The sequence below is a fragment of the Cynoglossus semilaevis genome, chromosome 12 (assembly GCF_000523025.1).
Source record: "Cynoglossus semilaevis isolate Cse_v1.0 chromosome 12, Cse_v1.0, whole genome shotgun sequence".
Taxonomy (NCBI): domain Eukaryota; kingdom Metazoa; phylum Chordata; class Actinopteri; order Pleuronectiformes; family Cynoglossidae; genus Cynoglossus; species Cynoglossus semilaevis.
Window position 1 is genome coordinate 8,841,378 of NC_024318.1, and position 19,641 is coordinate 8,861,018.

A 19,641-nucleotide genomic window follows, 5' to 3' on the forward strand; every position below is an offset into this window, starting at 1 on the left:
AGAGCAGAAGTATTGGTCGAATCTACACATAAGAAGTGAGACTTCCTCTTCAGAGGAATAAATTACATCATCAATTTCCAAACAGCAGGGTTGGTCACTTTTTGTTTTAACAACAAACAAAGCAAGTGACATAAGACAAGAACTCCTTGAGACTCAATGATGACAATACTGATGCACGTACTGTGAATTTTTTTAAATTGCTACAATGCTTCAAGCCCGTGTTACCACCTGCAGGTGAGAATACCTGCCGACTCAATTAGATTACTACTACTACTTTTTTGAATTTTCTGTTGAATACATAACCACATAATATCATAGTATTTGTCCTTTATAAAAGAAACTGAAGTCACATATGTCAAAGTCAAGGCCATTCACCTCATTTGATGTGGCCCACTAGAACTGTGGTTGTTTTCAATTGTTTTTGACAAAATTGAAACAACAATGAAAAAACAAATTACTGATTAAATGATAGCAAATTCCTGAGTAACTTCACCAGAAAATAACTGATATAAATAGAAGAATAAGAAGGAACCACTCTTTGGGTTAAGGCAAATTCCGTTATTAGTAAGACAATGAATAAGCCTGTGGTCATCTGAAGGACCTTTCAGAGGAGGAAATGAGCAACTACGCTGGATTTTTGTAATTTATCTGCCGACCACATGCTGGTTTGAATCAACGCCCTGTTCTGTGAACTGTAAGGATCACAGCCTTGGTTTCCCATCAGTTGGTGACTTACTGTATATAAGCATTGACACTCAGGTGATTAACAAACATATTACTGTGTTTAATCCCATCGCCTTTCCCAGTTTTTGTTAAAGGCGCTCTAGGCTTCTGGTAATTATTTGTGATGCTGTGCTCTGAAAGAGGCCTTTGTACCAATCATCAGAACTGACAGACCTGTGGGCGAGAGACAGACTGACAGAGGGAGAGAGAGAGAGAGTGCGTGCATGCTGGGAGAAAATCATTTTGGTCTAATGCCAGAATGTGATCACACAATAGCCAAAGTACGTCAGCACACGTATATAATTAATGTTTTTTGCATACATCACAAGTTGGTGCAGTGATGTGGATAATCAGGCTCCAACATCTCCCTTGATGTGGTGCCTGCACTTTTCAGTTGATTTGATTTTTGTGTGTGCAAGTGAACAAAACAGGGAGAGGGAAAAAAAAAACAGGCCATGTCGAACATTCCGTCACACCCACACACCTGTATCACACAAAAAATGTTATGTTCCAATTTAACAGACTGTTTTTCCAATTAATATGGCAGTAACGCCGCCAAAAACACAACATTTAGTACTGAATACTTAGACAATATTTAAATCGTATGGGAGTTTTTGAAATGTCCTTGCTGTTATTGTTGAATTCTTGTCCTGACATTTTGCCGTAGTCACCATATTTTAGTCTATAAAGTGGAAACAATCTGTTCAATACACAGACTATTATGTTGGACAATGGTGTTTCAGGTACTTTAGCGAACTGAAGATCCTAACCTGAACCACTGATGCACAGGACACTGTTTAATTCCCAGTCCCACTGTTTATTACTTCAAGTGTTAGCCTCATGGCAAAGACAATCCAGTGACAGTTAGAGCTTTACTGTTAGAACAGGTGTAAACACAGTATAATGGCTGCTTTATAAAAACAGCTGTAGGCCACACTGAGAGTCTTTCATGTCTGCTAGTTGATCCTTCTTTACTCATTCAGCTCTGTAAAACTGTTCCTGTCGTTCTAGTCTCACTCAGCCATGGCATGAATTTAATCAGAATTTTACTGTGCTCCCCAAAAGGGTCCAAAGGACTTCCAAAAGGATCAGATTTATGAAGCTTCAAATGGAAGTGATTTGTTTGCTTTAAAGTAGAAGAAAAAGAAGAAAAAAGAAAAGAAAACTGTCTTTCTCTCCAGCTCTTGCTCTGCTCCCATAAAGGTAGCCAGCTGACAAACTCAGACTTGCCTCCATGTCTTTTGTCTTCCCTTCCATGAACAGATGAGCTGCACTACACGGCATACATCAAATTTATCATCTTGTGTCCTGATCGGTTGGGTCACAGATCTTTTGTGTGATTTGTCAGTACTTATTTCCCTTAGAACCTGATTCATGTCATGTCGGGGGGTGGGGGGGATTTGGCTCAGTGACCTACATATATTTGTAAGGTGGTATGCAAAACGTCGGTCGACCCAGTCAAAACATGTTTGACATGATGTAAAGGAATTCAGGAGTAATCAATCAGATTTCCTTTACCTAATGTCAGTAATACAGGGGTTATTAATGTGAGTAACACAGCTCATTCTCTATGTCCGTAATTTGTGATGATACATTTCTTTCCCATTTCTTTTTGGTGCTTCAATAACTTATTATATTATTATATCAATTACCCCAGGGCAATAAATAAAGTTTAAAGCTCTATCTAGATTTCTGTAGGTTACAAAAACCCTGATCAAATAAGACTCTGTTTGAAACAGCTGAAGTGATAAAGGCACATGTCCAAATGCCTTTTATATTGTTATACAAATCACACACCATTTGAAAGTCTGCCTAAGAACTTTTTGTCCAACCCCTACACTGTAAGTACAATAAACAAAACCCAACTGTTGCGTACAACGATTGCATTAAGTATTCATTTATGCTTCGGACCTGCACTGTGATGTCTCTAATGCCATCGATCTGTTTGCCAGCTTCACCTCCTGGTGCTAACACTTCAATGAAAACCTCACCAGGCCACGGTAAATTTATCCCAAAGAAAAGATGTCCATGAACGGTGCTGATTGTTAGTGAGGCCCGTGACCATTGTTGCCATCTGCTCACTGTTTCCTCCTGCAAAGAAGATAATTGAAACTGAAATCTCTTTTCTCTGGTGCTTTATGAGTGAGGGTCACGTTTGTCACTGAAGTCTCCACGGCAGTAATTTGGGCCCTTGTTTGTATTCTTTACAGCACTATTTCCCTGTTGTTGTCTCAGGCAACATCTTCCCCAAATGGTGCAGATCAATACGGGCCATCTAATAGCCTGCCACACTTCATTAAAGCCCCATCAATGCCTTCAGAGGGGGCATCAAAGGGCATCATGCCCAATGGGGTCATGCAGATAAAAACTTCAATGGTCTGCTTTGCACAAAAGAAGATCCTAAAAATCTTTGAGTTGGTTCTGTGAAAATAGGTCAGTGCGGGCAGCTGTTGGTAATGTGTCCCAGGCCTGGCCTGTGGTCCAGAGTGCTGCTCGCCATATTTAACACCCTTTGTGCCATCCTTATGGCACTAATCTGCCTTTTCACTGCGTGTTAAAATTAATTTGCAGTGATTTCAATGAGAGCACAGGCATATTGTTAGGGGACGTCAAAGGAGCCACCAAGCTACAAGTTACTAATAGTGGCCCTTTGTCTTTGGTCTTTCTCTGTCTAAGTGCCCATGACAGGAGCTTTGAAATGCCTGATGATGCGATGTGGACACCACAGTGACCAAACATGTCTGCCTGTGAAAAACATCTTATGACAAAGACAAACCCAGCAAAGCACACAATACCATGGACTGAATTCCAAAACATCCTGAGCCGGAGTCCGGTCCAGCATGTGGTATCATGATAATCTCTGTTGGCACTGAAAATAAAGATAAACTTTATTTTATCTGACTATATTTCCCCACATATCTCAACAGTGCAGGTCCCAAAGGATGACATCAGTAAATAAAGATAATAATATCATCTTTGTTTCCAAAGTATGCGTCAGAACCCACAGAAGGTTCATGGGAGTCTAACGAAAATTATTTTCTAACGAAAATAATAATAATAATAATAATAATAATAATAATAATAATAATAATAATAAAACCTTCGCAACAAACCTTATTAAAAAAATTAAAATTACCAATTAAAGTCAAAAGCCAATACAATACAATTGGTTATATTGAACCTGGTTTTTGTTCCCACATACATATTTTCACAGTTTGTCAACTTTAAAAAGTGGATCCCTGGAAAAACTTTGTGGAACAATGCCTTAGTGTTTTATTTTTATATTTTTTTATACACAACTCTTAAGTCAAAGCTTTCCAGTGTTTCTTATAATACCATTATTTTTGTGCCAGGACTCTTGGAAAAGAACTAGTGATGGAGAGCCTGGGAGGAAGCAACATCTTAAAAATGAGCTTGAGAGAATCTGCCACAGTCTGCTCTGCTGTGTGAGCTGTTTCCATGAGCTGTTTAACTCCCCACGCTCCCCCCTCCTCTCTCTCTCTCTCTCCTTCTTTAATTTTCCCTTTATTTATTCCCCCACCGTGAGTATGTCTCTCACTCCTTGCCGCTCAAACCTCATCTCTCATCTCACCATAAAAAAGAGGTTGAAATTAATGACACAAACATTTCTGACATCTGTGGTGCTGCGTCCCCCTTTTTCCCTGTCACTGTCACCCTATAAAACAAGATAAACCTATAAACTTAAGAGGGAGAGAGATAAAAGATGGAGAGAACCCATGCACAAGTGAAAGGAGGGCAGTTGTGGTTGGGTGTGGTGATAGAGATCCTCTCATTAAATTAAAATTCCATCACCGTCAAAGACACAGTCAGATTCCAGCCAGCCAATCAGCCAATCTAAGACAAATGATTTCGTTGAGCTATCCTGCCACACTGGGCGTGGGAACGGCACAGACTCTCATAAAAAAAAAACAAAAAAAAAACAAAAAAAAAACTGAGCCTGTAAATTATTTCCCTCCTGCATCAAAGACCTGAACAACAAAAAAGCTGTGTGTTTATGCCTCGTTCTTCTGTGTTGTTGTCTAAGAGCCTGCGGGTCTCGTCTGCTTTCTACTGTGCATGTGTGAGTGTAAACAATATTTCGGATCTACGGTCACAGCTGTCTGCTCACGTGTTCAGTCCGAGGGATCTTTCATTCTCACAGATAAATAAAACTGTGCAAGGGTCATTTGTACCGGGGGGTCCTGTTCCATTTTGCTTTTCTCAAGGCAGTGTTTGGATCAAAGCCCTTTGCACAGGCACTGCTTTCCTTTCCCTTCCCTTCCTCACCGCGCCACCCTTTCAGCCTCCCATTTCCAGCCCTCCAACCCCCAAACCATGTCTGCCTTGCTGTTGCTAATCATTGGTGGTCTCCTGACTTCCAACAGTAATTGATTAGGGAGCAGAGGACTGGCGGGAGAGGGAGGACTGAAGGGGAAAGTTCAATGCATAAGTTCTCAAGGTCACTGCCCTCTCCTTCCCCCCTCCAAGCTCCTTTTCTCATGCTATTAGGTGTCAGCCACAGGGAAAACTGCAAATATGAGGCACACTTGGACTTGTAAGAGTTTTGCCTGTGGAAGATTTGTACAAACAAAATCGTTGGAAACCTCATTGGTTGAAGAAGGAATTCAGCATCCTCAGTTGAATATGCTTATTTTCTCAGACTCCCACACTGCTCTAAGAATGCTGCCACATTGTTTGGCCCAACTGTGGTTGCACAACATCCTCAACAATATAACAACAGTAGTGGACCATCTTCCACAAAAACAAAAATGTTCCCTTTATTTCGCCCGGTTCCACAGGGAGAGGTGACATTCTGGAAAATGACTCACGCTGCCGTCTTGTTTTGAAAATTGCCATCATCTGTAAATTACTGCGAAGAAGGGAGCCTCTATTTGTTTGTTTCTTTTTTTTTGTAAGTGTGTCAGTGTGAGTTCTTTGTATGACCAAACAGGGTCATGTTCACCACAGGAATACTGGCTGGCCATGCCCATAGCCTGATTGTGGACCCAGATTCCTAATGCCTATGGAAACATGACTGTCACAGGAAATGTTCAACATGTTTCACAGTCCTGTAACAGAGCATGAGGTGATGGTGTTTTAGAAAACGGTGAGCCCTCCCAGAACTGAGGGCTGGTGTTGATGTTGGCTGCACAGCCTGGGGGCTCTCCAGAATGGACCACTCTCCGGGTGTGAGAACAGTTAAACACGCTCATATACTCACAGACCTTTGCCTGGACATGTACACTGTAACCCACCTGGTGCAGGAGGTGGAACTTCACATATGCACAAAACAGCAAAGTAAAAGTTAGAAATAAATAATCATAACTAGGAACCTCACGTTGAGTCTCACAGACGGGTGACTGGTGGGTTTACACGCCTGTCTCAGACAGTTCTCCCTCAAATGGCCCCTGGCTAAAATGCAGCTGTGGAGCATTCATCTCTGTCTGCTCTGTCACTTACACTGTCTCTGGGCATCTATCATAAAGAATTTGTTTTCCATAAAGCTGACATTAAGGTCACAGATTTTTTTTTTCAGATTTTAAACATGAGCCCCGTAAAGGGGATGGAACATTAATCCTACATCCATCCTTTTGTTCCCCCACCACTCATGTATATCCAAACAACATGTAAAAAGGATTAGAACAAAGGTTGATATTCTTGGAAAATACCAGATCAAATATCCAGAAAGCAGTTTGGATGTGCTGTGACTAAAAATCAATTGTGGCATTTAACCTTATCCAGATTTGTGAAGGAGTTGTACTGAGGACCACTGGTTCCTGTTTTATGTCCTGCTGGTGTTGTGCTCTCACTCTCTGCTGCCCCCCTTTGTTGGACACACAGCACTGACCGCATTATGTCAAAGGGGCCCAACACAGTGGTTTAATAATGTACATTCAATCCATGCAGAAATGCATCCCTGACTTTTTTTTACAGGATTCAAATTTCACAGTAAATGTTTCATTTTAGTTCTAAACATTTTCCAGTCATACACATTGGTGTACAAACGGTATATTAGTAGTATGGTAGTATTCTACTACAAACTGCCCTGATAAACATAGTACAGAGTGCTTGAGGGTAATTTTAGAAGTCACCACAGTCTAATATACTCCACCACTAAATTGTATTAAAACATGTTCCAGAGACTGTCACGCTAAGATGGATCGGATTGTCATTATGGGAAGAAACACTTCAGTTTCCTGGGCCTCAGTTTATCAGAGATGGTCCGGCGTTCCTTGGTCAGATGAGCCTATGTATGTTGTTACTACAGTAAAATGACCAACAAGGGGCTTCAACAGTTTTTGTAATAATGTAAAGTCCAGCATTTTTTTTAGTGTGTAATGGCAATTTATTGAAATATCAGACAGTGGACACAGAAACAGCGGAATAAGATAATATGACCATGGACTTTTAAGTAACTTTAATATAAATGTGCAAAGCAGCAACAATTTATTATTAGAAGTCAATCTTACTAATTTAGCCTAGCCATTTTTAGGACCATTTTCCAACGCCCCCCCCCCACACACACACACACACCTCTGCCTCAGTAAAAAGTGAAAACCATCGCCGTGTGTCTCTGATTGACATACTGTACAAAAGCACTTTTCTCTCCACAACAAAGAGTCTTCAACCATTCTCTGAGTCTGTCAGTGGGGAAACCTCACACTGTTGGAGGTATATCACCTGGCAACCACGTCTGTGGAGATTAGCCACCCAAAAGGCTCTCAGCAGCTCAGAGTCTGATTGAGTTCTTCTGCTGCATGTCTGCAGGAATATGCTATTGCATGTCAACAAACGGCCTGACCTAATTTAAGATAGCTATTGTGTCTGAGGTTGAGTTATTTTTCTTTCTTTCTGGGAAAAAAGTCAACCCTTGTATAACCCAAATTAAAGCAACCTTTGTGGTCTACTGTATTGAAATACAAAGACATAGCAGACTTTTTCCGCATAAACACGGCTTTTAATTCTGAGGAAAATGAGTCAAATAACTCGAAACCCACAGTAGATTATTCTGTCGGGTAAACGCCTTGTTTTTGAAAAGTTGATTATCATAACAGAAGCAAAATTTGATAAGGAAAAAGGAAAACCAAGTGGATAAAAATGTAAAACAATAAAACATATGAAGACAGAGGCTGAGAAACAGAAGCCGTTTACATTTGCCTCTAGAGTGAAAGTGAAGAAGAGAAACGGCTGCAGGAATCATCTGCTCCCATTGTTCAACTGTCACTTTTGGGTGTGAGAAAAAAACAAAGATATCATCTTTTCATGTAAGCCCTCAATGTGGGTGGTGAGGCAAAATGATTTTAAGCTCCTGCTGGAAGTCTTATCATGTGGCACAGAACAGGACTGGGCCTGTGGAATGAAGGAAGTGTCATCCGAAGCCATAGGGGTCGAATGAACATCCGCCAGCCCTGATTCTCACCTGCTTCCAAAAATTGCCCAAAACCCCCACCAGGTGTCATGAACTGGCAGAACTATCTCTATTATTACATTCGAAACCATAAACACACATGCTATTTTTTAGTAATTTTTCACTTTTATTTCCCCCTCTTTGTTTTGTCTGGGTAGAGCTGTGCCATCACAGCTCTTTGAAACCAGAGCTGTGATGGTAATGATGCTTCTTAACATATCAAAGCATGCTGATTAAGCCGAGCATTGTTCCAAGTGTTCATCAGATCCTACAAGCACAAATTGGCTCCTTTCGCCCTCTGCTCACCTTAGCAACGCATGTTGTAGATACTGAGGCGTCGGTCAGGGCCAGTTTGGTTATCATACGACAGAAGAGTTCTGTGACAGAGGTGATGTTCAGTTGTTTAGAGTGCACGGGTACCACTATGGCCGGAGTGAATACAGAGAAGCGTCAGCGTCATAGACACTTGGACACGTGGAGAAAGAACAGCCATCGTCTGTCACGCAGGCTTCTCTGCTGCTCATGTCTGCCATGTGAGGAGCAGGATTCTCCGCAGGAGCAGGAAATGAAGATTAATGGCACTCCTCAGAATTCACACTTAGATCACGGTCGATCAGGTGAAATGGAGACCATCCAGATTACAGTGGAGGATCTGGGGATTGTTAACGCCAGTTTCAGTCTGCTTGATGAGGAACCTCAGATCCCGAGGAACAACCTGGGTCGATCGGCCAGCTCTGTGTCTACCTGTGCATGGGCTCTGAAAAAGAAAGGACTGAGGCCTCTGTCTTCACTCTCTATACAGACCTACAATGAACCCGCTGTCAGCAGAGAAGATGATGAAGATGAAGATGAAGATGCTCTAATGTATGACAGTGGCACTGACAGCACCCCGGCCTCGGGAAGTCTCCTGAGCCCTGCACCTCCTGTCATCACTCTGATCCCACCAACACCCTCGGATGTTGTGGACGACGATCAGTTCTTTGAAATCAACTCAGAGGAAAGTGTATCTCACACATGTGGAAGTGATGGAAGCTTCACTGCTGGCGACCAGGAGGTTTACGAACACAAGACGGAGGGTGAGAAATCAGACGAGTCAGATAAGGGACAAGAAGAGACTCGGACGGAGGACGGTCTTGACAATTTTGAAGAACTGGACCAGGCTTTGAGTGGTCAGAGTGAGGACGGAGGTGAGGCGGTGACACCCAAAGAGAAATCAAAGTCAACGTTCTTGCGTAGTGCATACCAGGTGCCTCCCCTCCCTGGCTTTCCTCAGACAAGTGAGTGCAGTAGTCTCCACATCTCCAGTATTTTCACTGGAATTCAACACCATTAGGTCATGAGGTGGTTTGCTTAAAGTTCGATTAGCTCCTGTTTTTAATACAATTAGTAGCTTCCTAAAGATGTGGCCTGGCTAAACCCTCATACCATATTTCAAAACAAGGTTGTCGTTTTTGACCCCAACAGGATCGAAGTAGATGATACTACATGATGAGGATTAAAACACTGCCAGTCTAATGTTCTCTGTCTATTCAGGTCTTGTCAGCATACGCAGAAACTTTATCAGAACAGAATAGAAGTCAAAGTAGGAGGCACAGAATCAAACAGAGTGCAGCTGATGTAGGACTGTAACACTGTGAGGTAAATCTGGTCCACTGAAGGAGGCAACTACAGCTGTTGATGCAATATTGGGTCAGGTATCCAGTTACATGAAGGGGTACTTGAAGTAGGTTTGTGTTCATAGTACAGTTGTACGTGTTAGACTAGTGTGGATGGATGATGGATAGACTAGTGTGTGCAATGCTAGGCAGAATGTCTTGGCTACAAAAACAGTCTGATAAATACAGTAGAGTATAATAAACCAATTTTTAAAGTGTGACTGGTACAAAACTGCACTAATGACTCATTACTGCCTCCACTGACAAAACAATCTTACTGCCAGTCCATATTATAAATTAATAACATTGTGAATTCAAACATTGGCAAAGTACACGCTGCTCTCTCTCTTGCTCTATATATTATATATAATATATACATAAACATTTCTAATAAGTAATATTAAAATAATATTTTTTTAAATATCTGACACAGGCCATTTACATACAGTGCAGTATCATTACTGAAGATGAATTAAACTTTGTAACTTTTTTGAAAGCACATTTAACAGTACATGGAGATGCAATTTAAACTGTAATTTTTATCTTCAACTTGAAAAAAGAAAAACATCTAAATTTGTAGTAAATTGTTATTTTGACGGAAACTGTGGTTTCACTGGTTGTCTTGGTCTCCTTTTTTTGTCACAGGAAGTTTCAACACTGGAATAAATCTGTTGTCATTTACTGAACACAACTTGGGTGAGTTTTGTTAAGTTACATTTACACAGTCCATTACCTATTTATTTTAAATCATACAAATTGATGCTATAAGAAAAAAAGAGAAAAGAAGCAGATGACGTATTGCTTTATCCAGCTGTTGAGCTCATGTTGGGCCTCATTTTGATCTCAGTCCCCATTCAAATCTAACTGCACTCATTATGTGACATGGCTACAGTACCTCAAACATCTCCTTTGGGAGTTGCAGAAGTTCCCCCTTGTTGAAATCTCTTTTTAGCTATTGTGTGCATTCCCAGTGCACGGCTGGGCAGGCGGTTCCCAGGTTTTGGGTTCCTGTGACTCAGCACGCTCTCCTCCCTTGGTCGTCTCTCAAAGAGCTCGCTTTCTTTTCAAACCGGCGGAGGACAATGACGCTGGTAACGATAAGCATCACGTTTGCCTATCCATTACATAAACGTCCTGAAAAGTGCTGACTCCAATGTTCTGTTTTGTTGTTACACTGTGAGTAAAATACATACATGGGCACAACATGGTGGAGTGCGTGTGAACGGGGCAAATGTGTGCCACTTTAGTTTACCAATATCCAGTTTTTCAGTTGCTGCTTGGATCGTTTTCACACACAGAACTCAAATGGTGAAGATTGTTTGCGTCTGTGTGTGTATGTGTGTGATTCTTTGCCTCGCAGCCCGGGAACTCAATGACGCTTCAACTTGACATATAATTGAGCCGCCTCGGAGCAGGCATGATGTCCATCTCTCCATTACTGGTGATTTCACCCTTTAAGGCAACATCAGACTGTGTCACAGAGTTGGCCCGAAAATTCCCAGTCCTTTTTTGTTTTGATTGGACTTTTCCACCACAGCAGTCTGAGCATGGCTGTGGTAGGGTGGGTGTGTAGCAGCGCTCATTACCATTCTTAGACAGCTGTCCATCTCCTGTCCCTCCTCCCATGTACAAGAAGAAAGAAGTCACTGAATGTCTGGAAGTCATTTTCTCTGAATTTTTAAGACGGGCTGTTATGTCTGAGGTCAGCTGGAGGAGGCTGCTCGTTCATTTCCTCACAAGACTTTTCCCACTCGGCCGTTTGGAGGTCAGGAGTGGTTTTATTTCACATGCAGAGAGTGAATCTATGAAATACTGCTTCAGTTTTATGCTAACATCCTATTTTATTTTACAGCCAAACTGGATTTAGTGGTGTGACAGGGTCAAAGTAAAACGATGCTACTGCTGCTGCCACGACTACAAAGACCTCGTTATCTACTGTATAGACCTTACGATCTTTCACACAAGTGACTCAGGGGTCAGCCAGGTGATGAAGAGGGTGCCAGCTCACTGCCCCCTCCCAGTCTTCCACTGTCTCTCCAGGACCCAGACAAGATTCCACTGCTGACACACATAAACCAATTACACTGTCTTATCTGATTCTGACTCCTTCTAACTCCCATCCACGTCAAACCCTGTCTTTTAGACACAGGCCTCTGAAATGAAAACCATGTGTTTAAGAAATTCTTGTTTGTAATCTTCAAGACGAGACAACTGTGTATAGATTATGTATTCGTTGTGTTATTTTAAAATGTAAACAAAAGACTATGCCACTACTTTGCGAAGGTAATACAATTAACTAAATAATGAATTTCAACCGCAAACACACTCCGGCATTCATCACTATCACACTGTGGCTCTGTGTTGCATGGGAAACACTGGAGCAAACCTTGAATGCCATTTTCTCAGCCTCATCCGTCTTGCTTGTTATGATAGGAAGGGGAAAAAAAGAAAAAGATTTCTGCTTGCTGACCAGATGACATTTGGAAAACGTAAGAATACATGCTCTGTGTGGGAAAGAACTTGGATTGTTAGATAAGTATGTCATCAGCCACACAAATATTAGTGTGTCTGACAGGTTGCCAAGGAGCTGCATCTTACTGCGTCTGCAGTGGGCACAAACTTTAGGAAAAGTTATAAACCTGTTGACCTGTTCTGCAGACGAAAGCAAACTAAAAATATACAAGTGGAATGAGCTGAAATTAATGGCATGATGAGGGAATAAGAGCAGGGCTCAGCACAGAATGATGTTGTTTGAAGCTCCTGTTACTGTGGACAGACAATTGCCCAACATACTGCACTCTGACCTCCCCTCTTCGTCCCTGTTTCAAAAGAAAGCCTAAAGTTCAATGTATGGAACATGGAATATAACATTCATTGCTGGGGCTATAGCTTAATAGCCAGCTGTGTTTTATCCTCACAATAGATTATTGTAATTATATGGTTCGTAACAACAGCATCTCTGTAACCTCTGTCTCCATCACTCATAGGGCTCATGCCAAAAAAAGAAAGGTATTTCGATTCAGAAATAAAAATGCAAAATTAAAGCAATTTTCCCACTGTGGCACAAATACAAAAAATATTCAGCATGCATTTTTTTTAAACTCTCAGCGCCCCCTGTGCATTTGCTTGCAGTTGTTCCCATGTTGGGAACAGATGCTCTATGTTGTCTGTCAAAAACATGTTAATTGTCTGTGTCGCCATACAATATAATACAGTACAACGACTGACAGTACAAGAGAGCTTTTTCAATATTTAAAACAGAGGGATAGTTTGAAAATGCTCTTATTTTTCCTTTAGGTAAACTTTTATTTTATTTCCTCCTTAACCTTCATGAGTCTAACTTGACCTTTAACTGCACTGTTTGGTCTGTGGTCTTGTATCAGTAAAGACAAAGAACTAGAGGGGAAAAATCTCCTGTTTTCCAAACAAAATTTATTTTATTTAAATATATTGTTATTTATCTTATTCTATTATTATGCAGATGACCTGAGCAGCAGAGACGGGACCTGCTCTGACATCCTGAAGACTGAATTCCGCCTCCTGCCCCACACTGCCAACATGAACACAGCAACTAATGAAAAGGTATAAAAATTAATCATCTATAAATACATCATCTGTCACATATAAATGTAGTTGTAAGTTATTTCCGCAGACAAGGAATTCTATGAGGTTAGAAATAGTGACTGAGTCAAAATCAATTAGAACTGAAGTAGACTGAAGGATGAAAACCTGTGTTGGATGACAGAGACAGATAACTCGCTCCTTCAGTCTGGAGGAGACACTCAGCAAGAGCACCACCTTCCACACTTTCAGCCAAACCACAGATCACTGCCCAGAAGAAGAGGGGTCACCACGACAGAGACGTGCAACTGTCGGTATGTCTGCAAAACATCACGGTTTTGTCCCGTGTGATCCACAAAGAACTTTACAATGCTGTGTTTTTGTATTACTCTCCTTTTCCTGCAGCATCGTGTATGAATCCGTCCAAGGATCAGAATGGAAACTTTGCTAAGAAGGTACTGTAAACCATCAAAGCAAGGCCTTCAGGGTGGCATAAGCACACAGCCCAGAGCTGCTGCAATTATAGAATATGCTCTGTTTATATTTCCCAGCTCCCTTGATCTGTCAAAGCAATGACTCTGCAAATAGTCTTGGGATTTTAGTATTTTTGTCCAGGATTTGCCAGGCAAGATTGCTTGTATCCTTAGTAATCCAACGTGTTAGTTGAAACACATAACAGAAAAGAAAAAAAAAATCACTTTTTCTTTTTAGGCAAATTGCGCACATCCTGCACTTATTATCTCCCTGCATTATCAACTGTCTTATTTTTTCTCATGGTACTCCATTAATTACATCATGAGTCATGGATGCAACATGTAGCTGAAGCAGCCACGGCTGACTTCAGAGCCCCCACATTGTGACCCTAAATTATACAAAATGACTGAAACTATGGATTATTTTTGTGGCTTTAGTGAATTATGATGTAACCACCCCCCCTTCCCCCTCTCTCAAAAAAGTCCATCTAATAACACATAATAGCAAATTACCCCAGACGCAGAAAAAGTCTCACTTCAATTTGCCTAATCACTGTGCTGTCACCTGGTAGACGGTCTGTTGGCAGCAAAGATCACTGCTTTTCCCAGGAAAACTATAAACAAAGAATTTGTGACTAAGGCAACTATAACATGGAAACCTGTGTTTGGGGCGCTACTTCACTAAACACGTCTTTGAGTTTCTGAGCGCTTGTTTATAACCAAACACAGAAATGTGTTTATATCCTGTAACGTATGATATTGTAATGATTGATCTTCAACATATTTGTATTTACTTTAAATTAGAGGCTAAAACAATGACTCATTGCAGTGGGTGGCGCTGTAAAGTTATTAACATCTTAGTCATCATCATGCGTCACATGCTGTGCCTCTTTTCCCATCAATATAGCTGCATTTTTTTCAAGTAAGAATTTTAAATTATTTTTATATGTAATACCAGACTTAGGTCTCAGTTAAAAGTCCAGAAAAGTTGGTTCAGTTCCCAAAACCTCAAGAAAAACATAAAGGCCAACATAAAAAATATTATTCTGAAGATGAATGGACTGATCACAGGTGACTTATGTTTACACGGAAGCAAAAATAAAATGGTAAAGGGTATAAAAATGGATTTAGTTCAAAAATTGTATCTAAAAGGAGAGTTCAGCAAAGATGTTCTCCTTCAGGATAGGATACTTTGTGGTTCACCTTTATGGGCTATTATTTTACTTTATGAGGTAATTTATTTCATAATGTTTAAAGATAAACTTACAGGTGATGTTGCTGACATTTGTTACCATCCAAATCTGGACCTCATTGATGTTTTAGCAGAAGAATACTACGCCATGGTCTGCATACTTTTACAAACAGAGTAGGTATGTGTGACTGGCCTGCCTGCAGTCCAGATCTTGACCATTAAGCAGAATCCCAGCATTTGCCACTGGACATTTTTGCTCATTTGTTTTTTACATTGTGAGAATGCTAACCCTCCTTTGCTGTCTTGGCATAATCGCCAAAGAGGTTCAGCCAATCTCATTTACACACCTGGCTAATGAGCTACTTGGCAAAACAGTAGCAATTAGTTTCTCTTTTCTCCTGTCACTGAAGTGTATTTACTGTAACAATAAAAAAGCCATAAACTCTGTCTTATAAGGATTAATTAAATTAGTTCATATGCTGTAAACAGATTACATTTGTTCAGATGTCTCTATTTGGTTTTATAAATAGATGTTTAAATATAAAACAACATTCAATATTTTAGTTCTTATGCATTTTTTTGGATGCATATCATCTAGTCTGGACATGGTATTTGGTATGGAATCCTATAACAGTGCCATACAGGAGGTCTTCATTACAACAACCTATTTTATACACAGAGTTGTTTGTGGGCGGATTATAGTTTTGTGTTCAGGAAAGAAAAAAGTTTTTCCCTGAAGCACTTGTTCCAAGCCCATGCAGAATGTGGCATCCGCAGCAGGTATGTAACCGCTCCTTCTCCCCAGGATGTGGACAGGCAGGTCGCCAAATGTCTCAGAGAGCTGAACACTGATGAACTCTGCCAGTGGTTCACCAACGTTGGACTGCACAAATGTCTCTCGTTCATCAAAGGTATGAGCCACTCTCCTCCCAACCCTGCGGCTTCGCATTCACCACAAAGCAAATAAACTGTCTTTAAATTAATGTTTACACATCAGGAGAAATGGAGATGAAGTTGATAAAAACGTATAAAGACATTTATATATTAAATTTCATGACCTGCATTCCAGTTTCACTTCCTTTATATCGTAAATACTGCTCTTATGGGGTTTATTTCACAAACAAGTCTTTTAATATTTTTTCTAAATTTGCAGTTATCTTAAAGATCTAATATCCATAAGTGTCAGGTAATAGTTATTTTCAATAAGTGCATGAGTTTTTTTTTTAATGACTAAATGTTCCTCTCACAGAAGCACAACTATGTGGTGCAGACATGGCCTCAGTGGATGCAAACACCCTGGACATCCTCCAGGTCACCTCATTGGAAGACAGAGAGCAGCTGCTGTCGGCTGTTTATACTGAGCTGCACCCTCCCAGCACCTTCAGCCGGACACCGGACTCTCTGATTGGGACTTTAGAAAATCTGCTCCATTCTGTGGATGTAAAATATTGTGTTTTGTTTTTTCGGTAACAGAATCATCAAGTCAGTCCAATGTTGAGACATTTACTGCAACACTGGCATCAATGACCAAGTCCACGTCTGCTCCTCATGTGGGCTGCCTGGCTCTGAATCGACGCTCCCTCAACCTCAGGTGTGACCTTTTATCACACACACAGACTGATTCAATGAGAAAGAAAATATTTAAATATAAAAAAAACCTCAAAATGTTTTCATTACAGAAACAAAAGCCACAGTTACATGATACAAAGGAATTCTCAGTTGATAGAGGTCACCGTAAATGGTGAGTTCAAGTATCGGTCAAAGACCCATTGTCCATAAATACAAATGTACAAATTTATGGTAACAGTTCTTTATCTACTTTTGTGGCCTTGTGATAAACCGTCAATGTCTATCTTTCCCTGCAAATTTCAACATATAAATGATTCAGAGATAACTCCTCCTTTATTGCAGCATCCGAACGGATTGTTCATCTGAGAACCCCGAACGAAACCACAGTGGGAAAAATTATGGATTCCTGTATCAAAATGCTGAACCTGACAGAAGATAAAAGTCTATTCACTCTAAAAGAGAAGCAAGGTGCAGGACGCCTGACAGCACAGCACAGCACACAGCACTACATCAATAAATAAACCCAGTGGTCTAATTAGAGACGTGTTTCTTTACTGTGAAGGTTCTTTAGATCTCCCAGCAGATCAGCAGATTGGGAGTCTTCTTACATCAGATAAAAGACAGTTGGAGCTGTGTTTACATAAAACGGTAGAATTCTTTTCAATACAAATAATATCAGTCACATTCACACACACACTGTAAACTAACATGCTTTGTTAAATTTAGGGGAAAAAAGCGTCCAGTGCTGCTGTTAATGGTCCAAACATGAATGAAAACGGCAGCACAGACACAAACGTGCAGGAGGACCAGTCTGCTAGAGAAGAGAGGATGAAGGAACTGCACCAGCAGGTGGACTCACTGCACAACGTCATCTCTCAGGTGGCTACGCTCTCTCTCTGTTCCTCCACGGAGAATAAACACGATAAATTACACAAAGCATTCTAACCCTGCCTTGATCCCTGAAGGTCCAGGAACTCCACCAAAGTCTGGTAGAATTTTGTGCCGAGCTAAAGAACATGGATAAAGATGCTGATGTGGAGCTGCTCGGCTCAGTTGAGCTGAAACAGAGGCTGGAGTCAGTCAGCGGCAGACTGAGTGAGAAGAGACAGAGTCTGCAGTGTCTTAAAAACAACGTCAACACTTCAGCTGTTCACCACTCAAAGTAAGTCAGACATCGACGGTCTTTCATGTATAAATATATACTATATACACAGAGATATATAGATTCAAATAAAAAAATACCTAGGGACATATAAGGCTATATAAACCTATATCCCTATCTGTTATGATGACTTAATGACTTGACCTTGGATGTATTTCCCTCAACTTCTGTGGAACTAGTGGGGAAAAAAATCACCAAAAATATTTAACATACTGCATTGTATTTTTGTCTCTTGCCTTTCAGGCAGTTGGACGTCCAGCTGTTAGAGAAAATGAAGTTTAACTGTCAAGTGTTCAAGGAGGAAATAACCATAGTGCACCTCAGCCGACGGGTGGTTCACCTGCAACATGCTCTGCAGGAAACCAAGGTACCACTGGTACAAGCACTGATACCTTTCACAGAACTCCCGCTACAAAACAGAACGTACAAGTTAAAGGTCTGGTCCTCAGTGCATAAGTGGGTCATAACCATGTGAAGCACACATTACAGTGAGATGTGGGAAAACTGTTTGGTCTGAGTCAGAGAATGTTTTGGCTGCTAAAAATAGACACTGAGAAACTGAGATTAGCTGTAAAATGGCACTAGTTATTGGGAGAAGCATGTGCGGTATGGGATATTAAGATCCTTCTGCTGCTTAAAAAAAACAGTTTGGTGTTTTTGGAGCATTATGCCACAGCAAATGTTTTTTCTTTGCTCTCTTACCATATTAGAACAACCCGTGCAACATAAACAGCCGAGCATTTTCCTACTCGTTAGAGCCGGCGTACATTAGCCATAGATGGAAAGCACATGAAGGTCAGACATGTGGTACAGTAGGTCACCATTAAACACCCTGCCACCTTTAATCTCCGCTCCACTGTTCTCCTGATTGACATCACAATGCTCCATTCAGTCCACTCTGTTTGGTTAAGCCGAGCAGTTAGTCTGCTGTGAGAGTGGCTATTACACAGGGCCGAGGATGAACATGCACTTTTTCTGAGAAAATGATGTTTGGTGCTGATACCCGAGAGCCTGTGACCATACCAACAATGGAATGTGTGTGACAAAAGCCACTGGGAGAGTGCAATGGAGAAATGGGCCAGGGTGTGTAAACGTATCTGCACCTAACCCCGGAGGAGCCCACTTCTTTTTTAATGTGGCTCTTTTATCCTGCTGGAGAAGCCCTAACGAGGTGCCATGAAAGGACACACGCGGCTTCAGCTTTGAAAGGTGCCTCGTGTCACGTTGCTGCCCCAGGGCCACGCTTTTTAGGTGCTGAGTTTGTGGGAAAAGCAGCAGCGCTAATGTTTATCATATGATCTAATCAGAGTTAACACACAGGTCATAGCTGAGGAGCAGCCTGGGAACTGATGGAGCTGCCGCTCTAATTGGGAGCAGACCGCCCTGTGTTTGGTCTTGTAGGCTCCCTGCATTACCGACAATAAGGAAATATTTCATCATTGGCAGTCTAATCTCCTGGATCTATTGCGACTGGAGAGCATCAATAACTGCAGCCGAGAGGGAAGGAGAGAAAGGATCGGAGGGAGAGAGGCAAGGGAGGAGGGGGAAGGACAACAAATGGGGGGAATGATTTTAAATAAGCAGTTTAGCTCGGACAACCCAGAAACTTCAGACAGACTATTAAAGAGGGGAAATTGGGAGAATTATTGTTTTGCCCAGCCTTCAGTCTCACATGTTCTTTGAGGATGGATGGTGGTTTGAGAAGAATCTGCCACCTCTTTGCTTTGGCACGCTCCGCAGTTTAGGAAAACAATAGGGCGTCTCCAGTTTTTATATAGAAACAGTCCCTAAATGAGGCTGTGGTCTCAGTTTGGTCAAATTGTCTCCTAATACTATGTGCTTCAGTTTACATCCCAAGGTTGATTGTGTTAAAGATATGCGATGATGGAGCAGCCAAG

The 19,641-nt window shown here is 41.2% G+C and overlaps 2 protein-coding genes across 2 annotated transcripts in view; one reads left to right on the plus strand and one right to left on the minus strand.

The window, feature by feature from the left end:
- The window catches only part of jag1b (jagged canonical Notch ligand 1b), a 106,267-nt gene that overhangs the window by 84,395 nt on the left and 2,231 nt on the right, over positions 1-19,641 (minus strand). The gene's annotated exons all lie outside the window — the stretch shown is intronic.
- Positions 16,434-19,641, plus strand: part of LOC112487852 (uncharacterized) — a 5,480-nt gene continuing 2,272 nt past the window's right edge. The window contains exons 1-7 of the mRNA XM_025060951.1: positions 16,434-16,603; positions 16,692-16,753; positions 16,924-17,049; positions 17,144-17,229; positions 17,308-17,460; positions 17,547-17,743; positions 17,987-18,110. Of these exons, the coding sequence (XP_024916719.1) occupies positions 16,536-16,603; positions 16,692-16,753; positions 16,924-17,049; positions 17,144-17,229; positions 17,308-17,460; positions 17,547-17,743; positions 17,987-18,110 (816 nt within the window). The 5' untranslated portion in view covers positions 16,434-16,535. The remainder of the gene's footprint in view (positions 16,604-16,691; positions 16,754-16,923; positions 17,050-17,143; positions 17,230-17,307; positions 17,461-17,546; positions 17,744-17,986; positions 18,111-19,641) is intronic.